The 13,159-nt window shown below is 36.0% G+C and overlaps 1 protein-coding gene across 1 annotated transcript in view; it reads left to right on the plus strand.

Annotated features, from left to right (window-relative positions):
• LOC141847554 (anaphase-promoting complex subunit 1) overlaps positions 1-13,159 on the plus strand; it is a 62,741-nt gene that overhangs the window by 13,121 nt on the left and 36,461 nt on the right. Inside the window, exons 5-12 of the mRNA XM_074735612.1 lie at positions 13-167; positions 1,836-2,023; positions 2,096-2,165; positions 4,393-4,560; positions 4,664-5,121; positions 7,101-7,560; positions 7,841-8,173; positions 12,166-12,249. Coding sequence (XP_074591713.1) covers positions 13-167; positions 1,836-2,023; positions 2,096-2,165; positions 4,393-4,560; positions 4,664-5,121; positions 7,101-7,560; positions 7,841-8,173; positions 12,166-12,249 — 1,916 coding nt within the window. The remainder of the gene's footprint in view (positions 1-12; positions 168-1,835; positions 2,024-2,095; positions 2,166-4,392; positions 4,561-4,663; positions 5,122-7,100; positions 7,561-7,840; positions 8,174-12,165; positions 12,250-13,159) is intronic.

A 13,159-nucleotide genomic window follows, 5' to 3' on the forward strand; every position in this document is an offset into this window, starting at 1 on the left:
TCTTTACTGCAGGCAAGATGCAACATTCTGTTTGGCTTGTAGAAGTCATAAATCGTTCTGAGGCTGAAGTTGCTGGGATTGATGCGGTAGCTGCTGAACTATCTACTAAACAATTCTCTTTTCGGAGGATATGGCAGGGAAAACGCTCCCAGTATGCTGCTAATAAGGTTGTGTCTGTTGTGTTATTTAACTTTTGTCTGGAAATTTCACCAGTATTCTGATTATTTTCTTCTGTGCATCCACCTGGCTCCTTCCAATCAAGGTTTAAGTCCTGTTCCATGTTGTGACTTTGGTGCCTGGCCTAACTAGATGTGCCAGTGCTGTGGCTGACAATGTTGCAAGTCTTACTGATTGATAAAAAGACATGGCTTAGTTTGTGAAAAGAGAAAACATGGGTCGGAGTGGATCACCATTTCTGCTCGCCAACGAGGTTGACAACTTCATGTTTGTGGACACCTTCCCAAAGAAGAGAAGGATGAACTGCCGTCCTCTGTTGGAAGAAGAAGATAATTGGTTCTTTTTGGTGACATCTAGTTGTGACTTTGTGCTAATCCAAAGAAGAATGTTCATCAATAGGATTTTCTAGATAAGAAAATATGACCAAGAACCTGTGGGCCTCCATAGCAAGAAGAATGAACTTATTGTCCACTTGCTACTTGGTTAACCATTGTGGCGAGACTTTGTTCTCATTGCAAGAAGAATACCTATTTTAGGCATTGTTTTACCGTCTCAAGGTGATTTGCCTTTTTATCAGCCAACAAAATAAATTTGTTTGTCCTGTTGGAGAAGAAGACGATCTTTTTTTTGGATGTGGCTTTAGTGTCTTTTGACTCTTAAGGTTGTTAAGATTGAGAACCTGCCTAAGAGTAGGTTCAGACTGTAGGATTCTAAGATCCTACAATTTGATTATACATTCTAAAATTATTTTTGACATTTATAAGTTATCACATTTATCAATTTCAATACAGAATATTAATATGAACATCTAAAAGACTATGTTCCAATATGATGAAGCATAAATAAAATTAATTATAAATATAAGAAAATTATAATAAATTCTTGGTGTTCTATCGGTGTATAATTAATTATAATTATAAGATGGTTGATAATGATAATAATAAAAAACATTCTTCTACTCTAGAGCTAAAATAATTTCCTATAATTTTAAATTTCCTGATACAAAAAATTCTCTATTTAGTAAATATTGGTCCTTTCAATATATAATTGAATGAAACTATATTCTATGTTGTCAAAGTTGTTGGAACTGAGATCATTCATAGGAATGATAAATGGACCTACAATAAATTCCTAAATTCATAAGGTTGTAGCCAAAATGAAATCCTAATTAGGATTTGGATGGGTTTAGGTTAGTTCAGATTGAAAGATCATATGATCCCCGGATCTGGATCACAGTCTTGACTACCATTGTCTTGATGCATTGTCTTCCAAATTGTAGGCACCATTCCGGTGTCTTGAGGCATTCCATGTTCAGCTTTGCCAGCCAAACAAAACTTGGACATGCTGACTGGCATGGATTGACAATTTAATTTTTGTATTTGATAGTTGACTGATGGATTCAACTTGTTACCTTATATTGTATTCTATTACCGAATTAGGATTTTTGCCAAAGAATATAACATCAGGTGATATTTTGTAGGTTAGTTTAGCCCCCACTACTGGCTTCAATCCTTATCTACCTGCATTGGAATAAATAAGAATTATCTTCTAACTTCTAAGATATTTTTTCTCTGATTTCCATCATTCTTATATAAATTTTTTGTATGTTTTTTTTAAAAAAAATCTAATTTCACAATTTAATTGACCTGCTTTGTTAGGTGTTTCTCTCCACTGATATGGATGGAGTTCCTGTTGTTTGTTTTTTACATGCTGACCAAAAATTACTCCTTGCTATAAGGCTCCAAATTGATGAAGGTTATGATGAAGCCCCCATAGACATTAAACCACAAACCAGTTGGATAATTCCTGCTCTTTCTGCTGCTTCTGTTAATGTGACACGGCCCAGGTGTGGTTATTTTCTCATAAAGTTTCCAAAGATTTTGGTCACATTGTCCTAAGTATTATTTTCTTATTTCAGAGTTAAAGTTGGGAGGTTACCATTTAATGACATTATTGTCTTGGGTGCTGAAAATAGTCTTCTTTTATATGTAAGATTTAGCTTTCACCGACTGATTTAACATTAGTTTATGTTACAATATCAAGGGTACTCTTTTTTCTTTAGCTGAATGCTTCCATTACTTCATGCTCAAGTATTATATTGGACTATCTTTTTACTTGTTTAGTTAGTGGTCTATTTATTGAGCCTTAGTTTAAGAGAGAATATCTAATTTTTGGGAGTATGGGAAAGTTCCCCATTCACAAACTAACATTATTTTGTCTACCTAAGTTGAATTTTTTTTTTCAATATGATTCAGTTCATATAAACTATTTCAAATCAAGTTTTGATGATGTTTCAACTTCTCTCCGGTAATAATCCATTGTAGTGACGAGGCCCAAATTTGATACTCTTGTGATGCATGACAAGGTGGGGAAGTGGTTTAATGAACCAAAAAAAAATTGACCCCAAATTTATACACTACATAATGTTTTTGTTGATTGCTGAAAAAGAAAATTAGCTTTCTGCTGTTTCATTGAGGGATACTATGAGCAATTTTCAAATTGTAGAGGCAGTCCAAGTGTAATTAGGCCTTAGCATGAAACCCGTATAATTTACTGTTACACTTGTTACCAAACGCTGTGGTTAAGTTCTTCAGAACTTATGTGTGGAAAACTCAGTCGACTGTATTTTATACCTACCTTAAGAATTTATATAATTCACATAAATGCATGTTTATGTGGAAAGGAGGTATTTCAGAGCTGCTTAGCTTCTATTTTGAATATTGATGTCTTTATTTTGATGTAGTTTTGCAAGTTACTTATTAGTAGCTACACAGTTTGGGTTTGACCTTATTCTACTTTTTTCTTTGTGTTCATACATGTTCTGTTAATTTACATTTTTAATGATGGTTCTACTGGTGGAACTCTGATATTTTTTTTGCGGAATCCTCTTTGTTTTTTAGCATGTTTTTGACAGTTTGCAAGAAAGGAATGTGTAAATGTTCAAACAATGGACTAAACTTATGGTTTGAATATTGTTTTGAATTATCTGGTGAAGTGTAATTTATATGCATACCTGCTCTGATCCATAAATTGGGGCTGTGGTATAGATGGTTAGATGAGCTGCAATCAAGGTGGTCATATACTATTCTTTTTGATGTCATATCTCTTAACAAATGCAAAACATAAATTCTTCTTGGCAGGCATAGAACATTAGAATGATCAATTATTTGTGTGTTCAAATTTTTGTGAGTCTTCCATTTCTATGAATTTCTAGATTGTTCCCAATATCAGATTCTAAGTTGGTTTGGTTCTGATGGTTGCATTCTTGCTGGCAAATAATGAGAAAATGTTGTCATGGTGAATTGGCTCTTTGTTAATTTTCAAAATTATCTTTTGGAGCTTTGGTGTATTATTTAGATGTTACTAAGCCCTAGTTTCCTAGGAGACAAGTGAAAGGAAGAGGTCAGGGAAAAAAATTATAGGAAAGGATAACCAAATATTTTCTACTTTTATTTTCTTGAAAGGAATGAAAGAAGTAGAGTTTCCCTTTCGACTATTCTCTTAGAAGGAATGAAAGAGGGAGATAAATTTCAACGTTTATTTGTTAAAACCGTACAATATAAAAAATAGATTAAAAAAAATTGTGAATTTTTTTGGATCCAATTTTAGCTCCATTGCACGTGAAACATGTTTTTTTTTTCCATATGTTTTGGGCAGAAGCAGATATAGGCTAAACTGGTTGAAGATTTTCCTAGTTCTTTCTATCCTCCCTTCATTTTCCCCAAAGGAAGCCAAGGTAAAGGATCACTAGGAAGTCTTCCTGCCAACTTATTTCTGTCCATGTTTTCTTCCTTGTAGGAAATACAGCCTGAATTCTGGAGTCATCTACTATCTGCCTCAATTATAGATATTTCTTGGCTGTTAAGTATTGTATCTAGTTAGATATTATTTTTGTTTTAGAACTTAAAAAATATTCAAGTTTGAGGATATATTTTTCTGTGTTTATTTCAGAATTGTGTATTTTTCTTTTTGATTACCTCAAGTTCTGTTAGAAACATATTATTCTTGTGGACAACTTGACACCTAAGCCACTAGCTAATGATTCATGCACTGGGGATTGATATCTTTAATACTCTAGTGATTACTAATTATTTTACAATCTTCTCATTGTCAATATTTCTTATATGTGTTGCTTTCTATAGTAAATATTTGATTATTCTTGACTGATTCATTCTTTTTTCTTCTGGCCTTGTTTTCCTTGTATTTTTCCTGTAGTCTGGCAAACAATGCCTTTGCAGGTTCTTCTTGCCTAATGATTTGGGGAGGGGCATTTTGCCTATGAAGCATATTGCACGAACAACAGATATGTTCTATGATCTAAAGATTACAGGATTAAAAGATGCTGTTGAAGGTCGCATTAATGTTGTTGTAAATAATGGACAGGTAGTATTCTGCTTGATAGTTATTTGCTGCTTTGAATTTTTCAGCATCCATTGCACTTCTATTGTGCATTTAGTTTACTCTAGTGCTACTTTACTCCTTGCAGATATTCAGATGTTCTTTGCGCACAAACCCCACTTCCTCTTTAGCAACCGACTGTATAACAGCAATGGCAGAGGGATTGCATTTTACTTTTTATAGCCATTTTGCCAATCTACTTTGGGGTGAGCACAGTCATTCAGAATGGGAGGCCTTCACTGGTACAATAATGAGGATCTGCAGTAGATTCAGAGCTGGAACACTGAAACAATATCCCTCTTCAGTGCCTCGCACAGCTTGGGATTTTTTACTCGATAGCAATTTTCACAAGTGTTACCTCAAACAGTCATTTGGACATGGAATCTCTCTCAAGAACATCCCAAATTGTAATGTTGTTGAGCACAATGATTCACAGAAACTAGACAAAGAAAATGAAGAGAGATTTTATTCTCAGCTTTTGGCAGGAACTTTGGAGTCCTTGCATGCACTTTATGAGAGTTTGAAACTGGATAACTTGCGAAAACAGTAAGATTTTAATCTTTTGGTTCGTGAATAATACTTCATAGGCTAAATAGTCTTAGTCTCTCTTTTTTTTTGTTTATTTTACAATTGTATTTTGTTTATTCCTATATATGTTGTTTCACAGTAGTTTTGGTCTAACTAATTCAGGTGAACCTTTCTCTAATTTTCCTTTTCTCTCCTCTTGTTGTTTTTATTGTTTCTCCTCTCTTTCAACTATCGCTCAGCATTGATGTGAGGTGCTACAGTACGTAACTTGGTGCAGTAGCTACTACACTGCTACACTACATGCAGATCTATCTCCACTTCTCTACTTCCTTACTCTTGGATTAAGGCATGGAAAGTTTGAAACCTCTAAACCTTAGCCACACTTCATATGTTGCCATCTCCTCTTCCAAGCAATTTTAGTGATTTCTACCATTGACCCATTAACCTTAGGGCCTGTTTGTTTTGTGGAAAATAGGGAAGATGGAAATGAGAGAATTTTTTTAAAATATGAATGTTTTTGTTTGGCTAGTAACTCTGATGGAAATACTTGAGGATGGAAAGAACCGGATGAAAGTTTTCCAAACATTTCCTTGTTTTTCTTTCTGCATGTTTGGAAGGATGGAAAGTTGTCAAGGTGATGAATGACTAGATTGCCCCTTATCTTTCAAGATATTACACCATAGTAAAATTTCATGGAAGTCTTCTTTTCCATCTAAGTCATTGAAAATATCTGCCATGGCAACAATCATGCTGCACATTCTTCTCCCAGGGCACTCAATTTTTGACGCCTTTGATGAAACTGTATCTATAATCACATCATCACAACTACAACATTCTAACTGCATTAGTGTCATTTAACAAATTCAAATGTTCCTTCTTCCTGTTTCTTTGCACATAACAAATTAACAAAGAAAACATGAGTATATTAGACTAATCCATCCTTAGTGCCTTCCTCTTTTCTTTCATCCATCTAACTTCCTATCCTTTAGGTAAACAATGCCTTAGTTTTTCCATACACCTTGCTCTTCATTCTATGATCTCTCATCGTGTCCTCCTTTATTAATGAACTTAAATTTAATGATTTATTTAGGTGAATGGTTCACCCAATATAATCATTAGTTTTAAGCTTTTGAAATCTTTGTTGGCTGTAATGCATGGATCACCTTTTCAACTCTCCACCACTCAACTAAAATTTTGCAAGCAACTCTGCATGAAGCTGTTTTGATCTCATAACGTCTCTTGACTCCTCAACATCATAGTTTAATTTTGATCGTTGCTTCCTTTTTTATATTCCTCTCTGCAACCAAGGAGATATGAGATACTTTTTGATAGATGTACTCACATGAGCAAAAATCAAGTATATGAAGAAATATTCAATTGAAGAATGTAGACCAATCACTTCAGCAACATGTTGCTGCTACAATTGTCAAAATCAGTCAATACTTGTACAAATGGACCAAGTTGAGTGGATATTGACATAGGCTGAGCTGATCAATTTTGAGAAAATAGGCATCCCATGAAGAAGAAAGTGTTTAGAAAAACTAGATATTTGATGAAATTAGCTAGAAATACTCTATACTGGAAAGCTGATGGAATCAATTAACGTTTGTTCAAGATTGAGCTGATTTTTGAAAACCTTGGCCAACTTAACTGTTGGCCTTAGCTTATATCCTAGAAGACATGCTCTGGGCACAGAATTTAGCAACCATGCAATGTGCAATTTTGAATCTTAACATTTAATTTTTTGGCTCGAGTGAATTCTATTTTTACTAGTCTTCCATGAAAGAAATAATCTGTTATATTTGTTTGAACTAAAATAGTGATATAATTCTACATGTGACTTAGATATTGATTGTGCTCTATCCTCCCTTTTTAAACTTCATGTGACATGGCTTGGCTTGATATGCCAGGATTTTGAGGGGATTTTACATTCTACTTTTTCCTTTTGGCCTTGTTAACTAATTAGCATTCCAATAATGCATATTTTGCACTTGCAGAGATGTTAGGCAGCTGGTTTCACTATTAAATGCTATTGCTGCTTCCTTGGGCGAGTCAAATTATGTTGATCACTATGTTCGTGACTTTCCCTGTCTTTTAGCTGAAGGCTTTCCTTTCCAGTCCTGTGCTTCTCCAAGAACTCCTCCATCTATATTCCAATGGATTGAAAATTGTTTGCAGAAGGGATGCTACGCTTCCAACATGAATAACCTCCCCTCTTTGCTTTTCAGAGAGAAAATCTTTATTGTGAGTTGGGCCAGAAAGATTGTGTCATTTTATTGTTTACTTTTAGGTGCAGAAAGGGAAGGTAGGAAACTCTCAACTGGAGTGCATTGTGAAATTGCTAGTGGATCAGCAAAAACACGGGAGGAATTAACAGTCTTAGCTATGGCTGGGGAAAGATTTGGACGCCAACAACTTGACTTGCTACCTGTTGGTGTATCTCTTCCTCTGCGTCATGTAATCTTGCATACCATTTTTTATTGTTATTTTGTGAAAAACAGATTGCTTTGGTTTTTCTGTTAGTCCAGCATTCCTTGTTTCCTGCATCTCTATTACTATTGCCTTTTGTCTTTGATATTTCACTTTTGTTAGCTCATGATTTGCAAATTATTCCTACTTTCTACTTTGAGAAGTTAATATTTTTTTGACAATCAAACACTAGGGAAAATCTTCTTTGATCTTTTTTATCTGAAGATATGAATTACGTGACTTAATATTAAACATTTTTCTTTTCAAGGCCTTGGACAATTGCCGAGAATCCCCTCCAACTGATTGGCCTGCTCCTGCATATGTTCTTGTTGGTCGGGAGGACTTGGCTTTAGCATCTTTGAGATCCCTGAGCAAAGAAACTGAATCTCAAAGCACTATGAACTTAGTGTCCATATCTGTGCCATACATGCTTCATTTGCAGCCTGTTTCTCTACCCTCATCTCTTGCTGAGATAAATGGATTGGATAGTATGAAGCTTGAGGACTTAGACTCGGCTCATAAATCTTTTGAAGATGGTATGGAACACATCTTCAATTCTAGCACCCAGATGCGGTTTGGCCGTGATTTAAGGTTGAATGAGGTTTGTCCTTTCAACTCGTCCTTTCAACTCAATTTTGATTTAAGTGAACACATTATTTAAGCTTTCATTTAATTAATGCTTAATTATAATATATATGTCATTTTGAATTTTTGTGCCATGTCAATCGAAATGTAATCTTGGTGGGGATATGGTTATGCCTGTGCTTCAATTTTTCTTGGAAATGCACTTGAAGTTGCTTAATTAGTCTACTTAGGAAATTGTCTTCTGTAAGAACAATTCTTATGCATGCAGTTATAAGTCCTCTTGGGATTCCATTATCACTGTGTTAACATAAATCAGTGACGCCTGTATGAATTTAGAATATTTAGAGATAAATTGGAGAAGAGTAATATTTGAAATCTAATTACTTTAGTTGTCTTCAGTGAGGACAGGTCTTATGCATGCAGTTTAGAGGCACTCTTGGGAATCTTTTGAATCTTTCACCATAAGCATATTACTTTTCAAATGGTGTCAGTCTATTACCACTGTATTTACATAGATCACTGGTTTGTTTGAATTTGAATATTTAGGGATCATGCGAAGATAAATAGTTGTTGAAGTTTATATGCTCTGCTAACTTTGAGAAGGGTGGTATGTACTTACACATAACTATTGTTTGTGTTTGTTAAACTTGCCTATTGTCTTGTAGCAAAACTTAAGCCAAGTCAATACTGTTTAAAATATTTTATCATTCCATAATACATATCTGCTCAAATCTTCTCAGCTGATAGACTTTGTCGTACTCTTGGAAAGATTCAGTTTATCGTGTAGGCTTATGTTACATCTAGGTTTTCACCGTGTTCCTTTGTTAGGATTTAATCATGAGAGATGGTATTTGTGTGAGTGGAATGTTCTTAGTACTTATTAGTGTTAGGATTGGTCTGGTGCGTTGCACATGTTTACACGTTTCACAAACGTGTGCAATGGAAAGAAAAACAATAATTAAAGCTAATTATTACAACACTGGCAACACACGCATGCATGATACAATATGTACATGACATAACTGGAAATTAAAAAATTTTGAATAACAATTTATTATACCTGACGTATGACGTTGAGCGAGAATGACATCAATTGAGCGGCTTTGTCAAACTCTCGTCTGTACGACTTCCCAAACCACAAGTTGTGTCACAGTCTTCGGTATTAGCCGATGAGCAACAATGGTCGATTCGAGAGAAAATTTTAAAATTGAAAACATGCAACAACACACATCGCGTTCATTTTCGGGGCTTTCTAACTATCGTTGGCAATCTTATTCCCGGGGTACTACGACGTAGGGCAAATGACCAGAACTCTTTCCGATAAAGATGGAAAATTTCTGGAAGCACTCGATCTTTTGGTGATGAAACCCTGACGGCAACCTCGTGTCCTGCGGCTCTTCTGGCAGTGGCAATAGCTCCAGCCTTGGGAGAACACACCGACGGTAATCCGGCGTGTAGGAAAGCTACGGGGTGGCTAGTGATCGGAAGAAGGACTGGAGACAGGCGGGTTTGGCTGGTTTTCGCTTCTCGTGGTCAGCGCTGAGCACTGGCAGCTTGGGATTTGTGATTGCGAGAGAAGGCGAATCAGGCGGTTGTCGATCGCGATTCGGGACAAGTGTGGAGGGCGACGCTAGGGTTTTTGGCGTTCTCTCTTCTGCGAGGCCAGGGCTTGAAATTGCGATTCGTGTGATCTCAACGTTGGCAAAATCGGGATTGTGTGGAGAAAGTCACGATTCTCATTCTGCTGTGCGAGCGGCGGCCGGTTGGAGAAAATTGGAAAGCAAGGGAAAGAGTTGAATCGGGTTCAACCTAGGGTTTACTGTAGCGAGCCGGACCAATTACTATAGTAAACTGGATTGAGCACTGTAGCAAATTGGGGTTAATAGCGGTAAGGTTTGAATGATTGTAATCAATCCTAACCATTACGATTTAATACCAACCGCTTGTTGCTTTTCGATTTTATATCTTATATAACATCTTATTGGGTTTAAATCTAGTCTAAATCCCCATCTCTTAGCCCAATACCCAAAATCCTTATGTCGATTAACTTAAGTTCGTTCAAAATCAAACCAAGTTGGTCCAATTGAGTTTATAACCATATCGTTCGGTTCAATAACCAAAACTCCTCCAATCTGAACCAAATCAATTTTATTCATTTCGTCTTCATAAGACGAAATCCATTATCGCTTTCGATTTGTCAAAATTTCTTCCATCAGAATCAATTTTGCCGTTTGTCTAGTCCAATCAGACTTTTTTTCTCTTGATCAGAGAATCTAATTCTCAAATTCGTTTTAAGTCATTTGAAGAAATTTGTAGTGCGTTGACCTAATTGGTTCTCGGCTATGTTGGTCCTCTATAATCAACCATTAATTATGGAATGATTGTGAGTGACACCTAATAGTACATCATGATCCCCAATTGATTAGAAAATCAACGATTGATTCCAGAATCATTTCTAAACTTTTCAGCAGTTATTATAAAACGTGTCTTGTTCCTTTCACCGTTTTATACCCGCTTCGTTTAGGACATGGTCTATTTGTGTCAATTTCCATTAGACTAACTATGTCACATCTAGTCTAAGTTTACTTTCTTGTCATGTTGATTCAAGTTACTCATACATGTATCCAAGAGTACCATATTTTTGACATGTAATGCTTTGGTCAAAGACTTTTAATAACAATCTTAACAAGCGACCGCAGTGTATACATTTCTTTTTACAAAGAGCAGTGAATCCTCTGTGGGCTATCCAAGCATTTTCGGACACTTTGACTTATCCAATCATCCTGAGTCTACACCTCCTTGGAGATGTTTATTTAAGATATCAAAGTATAAGCTTTCGTGACCAAGATGACTTGAATACCGTAAGTCAAAGAAAACTTGCACTTAAGCTGCATTGAGATTTTCATTGACTTATGCATAGAATCATATGAAGTCTTATGGCAGGTCACTCTAATGAACTAGTTACCTTTAACTAGCATTTACATTTAACTCTCAACATTCAATGTCTCCAGTCAGTGAGAATAGCTATTTGGTAAACCAAAGAATTTAAAATATGCTAGTTTCAACCAAGGTTTGAAATTTCGTGCCGTATCGCCTGATACGCACGAAAAATCTCGTTCCGACGTGGCACTGGCATCGGCACAGCGCCGGCACATGAATTCCGGCCGGGCGACATCTCCGGCGGCGTCGTCGGCCCCGGGCGGAACCTCTGGCTGCGTCGCGCAGCCTCGGCGACGCTCCTGAGGCGTCGCGAGGCCTCGGCGACGCCGCCGGAGGCGTCGCCCGGAGCCGGCGATGCCGCCGGGGCCTCGCGACAGTCCGCACAGCCGCGTCCGCGTGCGATCGCCGCGATCGCGCGATGTTTTTTTTTTTTTAAAACTTAGGTTTTAATTAGATTTTAATAATCAACTCCTAGCTATAGTTCAAAGTTATAATTCGGGATAATTTAAATAGGCCCTATTAAAATCTATAAAATTATCAAAAAATTTTATTAGGTCCTATTAAAACCTATAAAATTATCAAAAAATTTATTTTTTATTTTTAAATATTTAGATTAAATTTTTTATTTTAATTAATATATTTTATATTTTAAAAATACCGAAACTATACCGGCACGGTACGATACGGTACCGAAACTGTATCGTTCCGGTCCAGGACCGAAACTCAGGCACGGCTCGATATTTTAAACCTTGGTTTCAACAGAATTGATGACGTCTGTGTTCATCAATTCATCGACTATGGATAATTATAATACATTTATAATTGCACATGTAGAGATGTTCACTAGTTGTGATCTAATTACAAATTCTCTTATGTTATGAATCATATTGCAGACATTCAATAAATAAATTTAAGAACTAATCAAACACATAGTGAATGTGCACTCAAATAGTAAATTTCTATTTATTCAATAAATAGTACAACCATATGACGATTGTCTTAGGACATATCTCAAATATAACAATTCAACTATTTTGATATGCTTTGATACATGCTCTTCTTATGTAGGTTAGACGCCTGTTATGCTCCTCAAGGCCTGTGGCTATGGAAACATCCAGTAATCTTAGCGCTTCTGATCAGGACCTGCAACAGGTATTTTGGTCTTGGATTCCCTGCATTTGTAATCTTTGTGTCTGGTATTTATTGATGTTTTATTCTGACCAATTGACACCTCTTTCTACAAAAATGACTAAGTGCTTAGCAGAGCTTTATTGGTTGAATTTTAAAATAACGAGTTGATGAAAATTGGTCATGTTTATAAAAAATTGTGAAATTTAAAACACGTTAAGTATGTTTAGTGAGTGTTATGCTGCATTCTATATTGTGTGTTAAAATGCATTTTTAGGTTTATATCCTTGCACTAGTTGAGCTTATCGATTAACTTTTTGTTGAGTATATAGTTGGCAGTTTATTAAGTTGGTAAAGTCTTTGGAAGTTATTGCCAAGGTCCTGGGTTCAACACCCTCTTCACCGTAATGGGGGCTTGCTTCCATATATATTATCAAAGAAAAGTTCATTGTTAGTGATTTATACATCTATACTTCTTAAAATTTAGAAGGTCATGCATCAACAATTTCTGGTTCTTAACTAAATAGACAAAAATGCTTGTTCTATTTGTGAGATCATGATCCATGAGTTATTTTAGTTGATAGTTCAGCAAGGAAGCGACATGTGGTGCGGGTCAATGCTTCACAAGGGGTCGGAGATTAGAGTGGCAAGTCACTGAAGGTCGTCACTTCTGGTGAATGCTTATACTGGTGACAATGGGGTGAAGAGCTGCAATCAAAAATTGTTTAGCATAGTGGATTCTGGATCCAATATCAATGTTCTATAGTTATTGTTTACTGGAATGTTACCATCAGCGGTAGCACAAAGATGAATCCAAGGAGTCAAGTGGCTGACATTGTCCTAGGTTTTATGATTACAGTGCAAACCTTAAGTTGTCAATGATGGAGCTTTGGCAACAAGAAGTAAATATCATGGCAAGTTCCTCTTCAGGTGA

This window comes from Curcuma longa, chromosome 16 (assembly GCF_044706935.1).
Source record: "Curcuma longa cultivar G26 ecotype Majalengka, Jawa Barat chromosome 16, ITB_CL_G26_1.1, whole genome shotgun sequence".
NCBI classification, from domain to species: domain Eukaryota; kingdom Viridiplantae; phylum Streptophyta; class Magnoliopsida; order Zingiberales; family Zingiberaceae; genus Curcuma; species Curcuma longa.